The sequence below is a fragment of the Pezoporus occidentalis genome, unplaced genomic scaffold (assembly GCF_034315485.1).
Source record: "Pezoporus occidentalis ecotype Australia unplaced genomic scaffold, CSIRO_AGI_Poc_V1 ctg150, whole genome shotgun sequence".
NCBI classification, from domain to species: domain Eukaryota; kingdom Metazoa; phylum Chordata; class Aves; order Psittaciformes; family Psittacidae; genus Pezoporus; species Pezoporus occidentalis.
The window spans coordinates 4,481-13,114 of record NW_026913317.1 but is presented as its reverse complement, the minus strand read 5'-3'; the positions used below and the strand labels follow the sequence as shown (position 1 = coordinate 13,114).

Below are 8,634 nucleotides of genomic sequence, written 5' to 3'. Positions count from 1 at the left end.
TGAAATGCCCCTCAACACCTCTCTCCCACAGCCCAGCACTCCCCACCCAGCCCGGCCCCGGCTTTGACCCCAGAAACGCCCACCGGGAGCCCGCTTCGGAGCCCAAAGACGCAGGACCCAGGCTCCGGAGCTCGTTCTGCGGCCGGGAAACGCTCGGCTGGGGCCGTGCTGCAAAGCCCCGGGTCCCGAGCACCAAAACACCCTCCAGGGCCCCCAGATAGCCCCAGGAGACCCGAACGGGCCCCGGCTGAGCCCTGCACCCCCGTGTGCTGTGGGACGGCCCCGGGAGCCCCGGCAGCGCTTGGGAACGGGGCGGGGGGACCCGCGGGGTGGGCCCTGCTCCGGGTGGCCGCGGGCGAGGACAGGGAGCGCCGGCTCCAGCCCTCGGGCTTCATCCCCCGAGCCCCGCCGCTGCTCTGTGCGCTCCGCAACGGGCCCCGGCTCCCGGTGCCGGCCCCGGGCCGAGCTCCCCCCCTCCCCTCACATAGGCCCGGCCGGGGGAGCACGGACCAAGGCCTGCGGCAGGAACGAACCAAATGCGGGGGGGGAACGGACGCACGGGACGGTGGCCGTCGAGGCTCAAATCTCCTCGGTCCCGCCCTGCGCAGCTGCTTTCTCCGCTGATTCTTGGGGCAATCTGCTCCAGTGGAAGGTGTCCGGGCCCGTGGAAGTGGATGAGAGTTCAGGTCACTTCAGCCAAAAACATTGCATGATTCCATGAAGCTGGAGCTTAATTCCTGGTTGACAGCATCAATGTGACAAAGCCCAAGGCAGCAGCGTTGGTGTGAAGGTTGATGTTGGAATCATTCCCTCCCCGAGCGGTGCTGATGCAATTGCAGATGTTCTTTGAGAAATAAGAGATCACTTTCGCTGTTCAACACCCAATATCTGGTCTCTGGAGGCAGGAACGGGTGGAATTCTGGCTGGAATTCTCATCTAGCACTGCTTCCCTTCTCCACAAATGGTGCTTTGCTCCTAAGTGATGGTTGTGATTTGGGAATGGAGGATGATGGACCATGGCACTGCTGCCATGGGGAGAGGAAGTCGCTGATAGCTGTGATCTCCTGTGGATGTAAGTCCTTGTGATGATGGTAATACTGAACTATAAATGCTCTCCCTGGTGCTTCAGCTGCCAACAGCTCAAACCAGCACCAAACACAGCCCTGGTTTCCAACAGGGGTGGCAGAACCAGCTCAGAAGGAGGAAGGTTTCCACATCAGACCTTGTGGTTGAGCCTGCAAATCCAACAACCCTTTTCCTTCACACTTCTATGCTCCCTAAAGGCTTTAAAACAACCCCACCCTTCCTTTTGTCCTTCTCACACACTCATGCTGTGGAGTTTCCCCATCCTCAGGCTTTCCTTAGCCCCAGAGGGCTCCATCTGCCTTTTACTCGCTCGGGGACCCCTCTTTTGGTCTTTGAATGTTCTAAAGCCTTTAACCAGAGCTTAGAGCAGAGCCTTGAGCCCACAGGACATGGCCTCAGGTCTGGAAGCTTTTGGCATCAGCCACCTCCCCCACACCCCCAACTGCTGGGGCTCTTTGTGCCTCCTGAACCCCTCACCTCAAACTGCTCTGGGGGGTGCAGCCCCAGCACACGGGGTGGGGTCTGGTCAACAAGAGGATGAGAACCCTGCAGGGCTGGGGGCGCTTCCAGGCTCCGGGGTGAGCCCAGCTCTGAGCTTCCCACCAGGTCCGAGCCTGTGATTTGCCTTTCCTTGCCCTCACATTGGCCCTGACTGGTGGTTCCTCGTGGTTCACCTTGTGATGCTCCTTCCCCCAGCACACAGAAGCTCTTTCTTGGCTCCAGGAGCTTTCCTGACATCCCATTTCCTCCTCCTGCAGCTTCCTTCTCCTGCAATCCCCTGGTATTCTCCTCCCTATCTCAGTGCGTTTTCACCTCATAAAGCCAGTTCCTCTAGCAAGGAGCTCCCTTTGTGGGTATCTTGCAGTTAATAGGATCGTAGAATGGTTTGGGTTGGAAAGGACCTAAAGATCATCCAGTTCCAACCCCTGCTATAAAATGCCATTGAATGGCACCACAGGGATGGTGCCAACCCAGCCCAATGCCTGTTTGTGGGGTCACTTGGATTGTAGTCAACCCATGGCCATTATCCAGAAGAAAACACCATGCAAAGAGCCATTTCCATCCCAGTTTCCTCCATGTTGCTGTGGGATTGGGGCCAGGGGCTTTGGAAGAGCTGAACCCCAAGTGATGGTGTGCTAGGATCAGCATCCCCAAGAACTCTTCATCAAAACGAAGTAAAAACACCCAAATCCCTCCCTGTGGCCTCTGCTGTTGGCATATTGGGGTTAGCACCCATTATAGGGATGCTTCTGGTGCTTCCCGGGCTCCAATCTCAGGTTCCCCTCTCTTCCCACCTCCCCATGGGAAGCAGCTCCGGGATAAGTGGGAACTGGGATAACTCCTTTGCCAGGTGAATCCTGATGTGTTTCCAGAGGTTTTGCCCTGAGGTTTGGCAGGAGCAGCGTGGGAATTCTGTGCCAGGAGCTGGGAATTTCGTGTTGGTGGATAGAAATCCCGGGCGGTGCCGGAGCAAACACTGTGCCTTTGTCACCACAACGATGTTTTCCAGTCCAGGATTCCTCCGTTGCCACCCTTTGTACGGCCTGGATAAGGGGCACAGTCGCTGTTGGGTGCTCAAAGAAGCTCATCCTGAAGGCCCTGGTCCCATTCCACACTTCCCTTTGGAAGCTGCATCCTTCAGGAATACCTCCATGGTGAAGGTAACTGATGGCTGATACCAGCAGTGGGGTTTTGGGAGGCAGGTTTTGACAGGACACCAATGGGGTTCTCTGCGTTGTATCTTCAACAACGTGTCTTGGGGTATTAAGGGTAAAGCTGGAGCTGGGATCTAGACAGTAGCCATCCCTAAGGACACCCTGGTGAAGAGGGTGCTTGGACACCAGGAGCTGCAGCCCTAAAATCGAGTCAGAAAAGGCTCATTCCTTGATCCCAACAGCATTCCAGCTAAAATCTGTGCTCCCCACTGCCATAGGGCTGGAATCCCTCTACTCCCACTGTAGATTGATGGTTCCTTATGGTTTCAGGGAACTTTGGGGGCCTGTTGGGAGATTTAGGTTGGATTTAAGGAAGTTCTTCTCTATGAGGCTGGTGGGACAGTGGGATAGGGTAAATGGAGAAGCTGCCCCATCCCTGGCAGTGTTCGAGGCCAGGCTGGATGGGGCTTGGAGCAACCTGCTCTAGTGGAAGGTGTCCCTGCCCTTGGAACTGGATGAGCTTTAAGGTCCCTTCAATGCAAAGCATTCCATGATTCCATGCCTGTTTCTTTCCCTGCCAGGCCCTGGGTGCTCCAAGTAGGTGTCACCTCTGGCATCCCAAAGCTGCTCAAAGGTCCCTGGTGCCACCCATGGATGCCAAACAAAAACATTCCCTATGGGATAAACCTGCAGCCTAATGAATAATGAGTGGAGAGACAGAGCCAAGGGTCAGGGTGGGTTCAGCCCCATTGTAGTGGGAGCAGAGGGGTTCAGCCCCATGACAATGAGAGCAGAGGGGTTCAGCCCCATGGCAATGGAGCAGAGGGGTTCAGCCCCCATGGCACACAGTGCCTGAGTCACCCCGGCTCACCCTGCCCTTATCACAGCTCTGCACCCTGACCTGCTCCATGTATCCCGTGGGTTGTTCCGGGTTGGAACAACTTCCTACAGTGAGAAGGAATTCCCCCCCTCGGGGAAACTGAGGCATGGCTCAGCGTGCTTTGGGGTTACCTGTTGCTCCGGCTGTGATGGATTATCCATGATCCCACCCAGGAGGATCCCTGGGAGTCAGGAAGCAGCAGGTCAGACCCTCCAAGGGGCTGTTGTTGGACCCTAAATCCCAATGCAGAAGGGAATAGGGGGGGAAAGGAGGAGGGAAGTGGGGAGCTAGGCTGCATCTGGGGAATCCTATGGGAATGTGTGTCCATTGGAGCAGGGCAAAGGGTTAACGGGGAAAAGGATCTGATTTGCCAAGTGGTTCCTGGTTGATCCCGTGTGTGAGAAGAGGAGGAAAAGGAGGAGGGAGCGGGGTGCAGGGCTCCCATGGGACCGCATCACCAGCAGGTAGGTCCCTGAGCCCCCATCCACACCCGTGGGTGCTGCAGCATCTCTTTGTGTGTGTGTGTGTGTCCCCCTTTGCTGTGGCTGCTCCCTTGGGATGGGACACCGGGATCCCCCCTTTCCATGGTGACAACAATGGGATGAACCCATCTCGCACTGGTCACTTTTCCCCTTGGGGCTCAGTTTCCCCATACACAGAGTTGGAGCATCCTGCAAAGCCCATGGTTAATCCCTGTTGGAGCCAGGGAATCCGGCTCTGCCTCGGAAGGAACCAGGAACAACACCCGAAGCAGGGGTGGGTTCTACCTCCCTCGTGGCCTCGGCTACAAGTGGCTTTTAGGAGGAAGACCCCCCCTTGCTGCTTGCTTCCTCCCTTGGGATCCATGACTCCAACCTGTCCGGGTCCAAAGTGCTACCAGAGCGCTCGAATTGCTGGCTGGGTGCACTGTGGCACCCATTGCCCTCTGCTCCCATTGCCATGGGGCTGAAACCCCTGCTCCCCATTGCCATGGGGGGTGTTGGGCTGCTCAAGGGGTGTCAGAATGCCCAGGGGATGTCAGGATGCTCACGGAGGTGGAAATGTGCCGGAGGGGCGCTTGTGTTAGTAGTGACTGAGCCGCAGCCCGGTGCGGACCCCCGGGTCTTGCCGCTCTTATCCCGGCCGAATTCCTGGGAGCTTAATGAGTAACCGGCTGCGAGGAGCCGAGAGGGTGTTTTGTGTGTTCCTGCTCCCCCCCGGCTGTATTTGTATAGGGTCGGGGGGCCCCATGCAGTGCAAGGGGGCGCACACACACTGCCCGCGGGGGGGAGGCAGCTCTTCTATGGCCATCAGAAACTTTAGAGGCTGTTGGAAGTTTCAAGAGCTTTAAGGCCCATTCCAATCCAAACCATTCCAGGATTCATTCTGTGATTCCACGATTCCCAAACTGGGCAGGGTCAGGTTCGATGTGGGGGATGCTTTTGCTCCACATTCCATCCCTTTTCCTGCTGGGACCAGGGTATTCCAGCCCCGGGCAATGCCTCGGGCACGGCCATGGAGCTGGTGTTGGGATTTGGGGATTGGACTGGAGCAATGGGTGAATCTACTGTGGGGGGTCCTCTTAGCTGAGACCCCACCAACTCGCTTCATGGCTGGTCCGTCCCCCCCCCCCCGCAACGCTTCCCTCCTGCATTCCGCAGCGCCGGGATGGATGATCCCGATGTCTTCCTGGGTCCCTGCGAAGGAGCCCTGTGCGGGTTGCCGGGGCAGAAGCGCCGCTGCATGTCCGCACTGGAGCCGGTTACCGTCCCCGGCCCCGGCTCGGAGGAGGAGGAGGAGGAGGAGGAGGCGGACCGTGTTCAAGCGGTGCCGTTGCGGCGATCCTGCGCCCTCCGCATCGGCTCCCGGGATCCCTTCCGCCGGCACAGTTGGGAGCCGGGCAAGGAGCTGCGCGGGGTCCCCGGCTACGACCACCTCAGGTAGCAGTGACTTGCCCCGTGTCCCCATCTAGCCGTTCATCCCCTCCCCGCTGCTCCATCGGGGCCCTCCCAATACATCCCGAGATGTCCAGGGGGTGTTGGGATGTTCAGGGGGTGTTGGGATGCTCAGGGAATGTTGGGATGCTCAGGGAATTTTGGGATGTTCAGGGAATGTGGGGATGCTCAGGGGGTATAGAGATGCTCAGGGGGGCATCAGGGTGCTCAGGGGTTGTCGGGATGCTCAGGTGAGTGTTGAGATGCTCAAAGGGGTGTCAGGATGCTCAGGGGATTTTGGAATGCTCAAGAGGGGTGTTGGGATGCTCAGCAGGTGTTGGGATACTCAGGGGGTATTGGGATGCTCAGGGGATGTTGAGATGCTCAGGTGATATTGGGATGCTCAGGGGATGTTGAGATGCTCGGGATATTGGGATGCTCAGGGGGGTGCCAGGATGCTCAGGGGAGTGTCAGGATGCTCAGGAGTCGTCAGGATGCTCAGGGGGTGTTGGGGTGCTCAGGGGGGTGTGGGGGTACTCAGGGGGGTGTCAGGATGCTCAGGGGTCACAGGCGCCCCAGGGATGACCAATTTTGAGGGTACCCCCAAAGCCAGGTGCTAGAGCAGGCCTCACCCCATGGGGATGGGGGGCCTGGTTGTGTGTCTCCCTCCATGCCCAGCTGGGGGTCCCCTCTGTCCCCACTGCAGAGTGAGTCTCAAAGGGCTGAGCCCTGATGACACTGACTCCAGCGTGGAGCAGTTGGATGGGCTGGGACATCACCAGAGGGACCCCCGGAGAAACCCCCTTGTCCACAGCAACGATGACCTGGAGTCCCTGCTTTCCCAGGCCGAGGCAGATGAGCGGTGGGCACAGGTAGGAGCCCCCTTCCTCTCCTCTTCATATCACCCAAGGGTGTCCCATCACCCACCTGCAGCCAGGGGGAACGGATGCATGGATGAGCTTGGGTAAGAGCAGAGCCTCATCCCGGGTGGCTTTGTCATCATCCTGAGAACAGGATGCTCCTGCCCAAGCTCTATTTCGGGGATCAGGGAGGGGGATAATAGATGGTGTCCCCGACGCCAACCCCTTTCCCATGGATGCTGGCAGGAGGATGCGCAGGGGTTGCTGATATCCCGGAGCAGGCAGAGCTTCCACAGCTACAGCCTCTCCAAATCCTCATCTCTCGGCATCATCAACAGATCCCCCGATGCAGACGGTGAGTGGCAGCACCCAGAATTGGCCCAGGAATGGGGGAACGCCACGTTTTGCCCCCCCCCCCCCCCCCCCATCCCTGCTTAAACTGGATTCTTGATCCCTCTTCTCATCGCTCTTTCTTTTCTTTTCCCATTGCAGAGATTTCCCTCTTTGCCTCCCAGCAGAGCCTGGTCAATGGGTGAGTTTGGGATGAGGTGTGCTGGGGGGTGAATAAAGCACCTCGAGGACCAGAGGGGAGACTTAGGGATGAAAACGGGGATTTTTGAGGGGTTATGGCTGCAGAGAGGGAGCGGGATAGATGTGACGGGGCCAGGCTGAGACCTGACACACTTCACTCATTGTACATCAGGCTGGTGGGGACGGTGTCCCCCTCCCCCCCGCTGGCATCACACTGTGCCAGCGGCGCCTGTCACAGCCCATTCCCATCCTCATTAGGGCGGTTGTGCCCGGGTGGCGCTGGCCGGAAGCCCCGCGGGGCACAAAGGGGGACAGGGACAAGCCATAGGGGACAGTGCTGCGTGTCCCTGCCCCTCTGTGTCTCCGGGGTCCGGAGCAGGGTTTATCCACCCGAGAGAGCGGGGTCCATGCCCGGAGCACCCCACAACCTGCTCCCCACCTTACAGGGAGTTGGCACTGCTGGGGGTGACCGAGGAAGGGGCCCGTGGTGGAGGGCTCTTCCCGCACCCCGCGAACAGAAGGGGCTCTGTGCTGGGTGCGGAGCCCGGGCTCGCTCCTCCCTGTTTCCAGGGACAGAGGGGGATTGTCCAGGCTGGATCCTCCGTCTCCTGCAGCTCCGGCGCCGGGAGCTGGGGGCAGCTGGAGCGGGAGGCCGGGAGCCAGAGCCGGGAAGAGACCCCCCTGGGCAGGACCCTCAGCTTCATCAAGAGGATGACGGGGAAGACGAAGGTACAGAGGGGAAGCAGAAGGGGTGGCGGAGGGTAATTCCCTCCCTGGAACACGAGGATGGGGTTGGGATTGGGGTCAGTTGATGCTCTGCTCTTTAGAGAAGCCGTGCCTCAATTTCCCCTTCTCAGCCACCTCAAAGGTTTCATCCTTTGGGAGCTAAAATGTTGAGGACACTCCCCCTTCCAGTGTACACACCACCACCCCCCCGGCTAATGTGGGTTTGGTTGTGCTGCCATCTCCCCCTTATCCCCATCCCCACGTTCACACCATCCCGGTGCACCCAGAGCCGCCGAGCAGAGCATGGAATGACGAGCGCTGCCGCATTCCCGACGGGCACCAGTGGGCGAGGTGGGGGACACTTGGGGTCCCCCCTTCCCGCCGTGGGCTGGGGGAGCGCTCCCAGCGGGACTCGTCGGGCTCGGCCGGAGGAAATGAGGTTTTTCCTGGCGTCGGGAATGCTTGTTTGTGCTCTGAGCTCACCGCCCTCCCGGGGCCCCTCCGCTCCAGCCTGCGGCTTCCTGGAGCCATTCCTCCATTTGGGATACTTTGCTCCAGCTTGTTCCCAGCCCGGACGGTAGAGACGGGAAGCAAAACGGGTGGCGGGGGGCAACTCCCTCTCTGGAACGCGAGGATGGGGTTGGGATTGGGATTGGGGTCATTTAATGCTCTGTCGTTTGGGGAAGCCGTGCCTCAATCAGTGCCAAGCCCCCCCCCCCACATCCATCCCTGTGTCTCAGTTTCCCCGTTTCACCGGGAGGCGATGCCTGCCCGTGGGGTGCTTTGGTTGATGGTGTCGGGCATGGAGGTTCCCCCCCAGAGCAGGCCGGGGTTTGATTTGCTGCCATGCGGAGCCGTTAATACCTAGCGCTGGCCCCTTTCCCAGCTGGATCAACCGCCAGCTGTTAACATCATCACGGGGCCATGCTTCCGCCCCCGCCCCACGGCTCTAGTATGGTCCCATCCTGCCGGGTGCTGAGCAC

General features: G+C 59.3%; 1 protein-coding gene across 5 annotated transcripts; it reads left to right on the top strand.

Moving 5' to 3' along the window:
- The first annotated feature begins 2,274 nt into the window (after positions 1-2,274).
- Positions 2,275-8,308, top strand: LOC134159754 (uncharacterized). 5 transcript variants are annotated; one of them, XM_062611033.1, is made up of 6 exons: positions 2,275-2,741; positions 5,262-5,540; positions 6,241-6,406; positions 6,641-6,749; positions 6,887-6,926; positions 7,540-8,308. In XM_062611033.1, exons 2-6 carry the CDS (start codon positions 5,269-5,271, stop codon positions 7,688-7,690), a joined length of 738 nt encoding a protein of 245 aa, XP_062467017.1. In that variant the 5' UTR covers positions 2,275-2,741; positions 5,262-5,268; the 3' UTR covers positions 7,691-8,308. The 5 variants fall into 5 exon arrangements, with proteins under 5 accessions (XP_062467017.1, XP_062467014.1, XP_062467018.1 ...); XM_062611030.1 differs by having other exon boundaries at positions 2,275-2,747; XM_062611034.1 differs by having other exon boundaries at positions 2,275-2,747; positions 7,184-7,638.
- The last annotated feature ends 326 nt before the right edge of the window (positions 8,309-8,634 follow it).

Excerpts from the sequence above, each read along its gene's own strand:
- LOC134159754 (XM_062611033.1), top strand. The coding sequence starts at position 5,269 with ATGGATGATCCCGATGTCTTCCTGGGTCCCTGCGAAGGAGCCCTGTGC. Across the intron at positions 6,750-6,886 it reads CAGATCCCCCGATGCAGACG|AGATTTCCCTCTTTGCCTCC; the intron begins GTGAGTGGCAGC and ends TTCCCATTGCAG. Across the intron at positions 6,927-7,539 it reads CAGCAGAGCCTGGTCAATGG|CTCCGGCGCCGGGAGCTGGG; the intron begins GTGAGTTTGGGA and ends CGTCTCCTGCAG.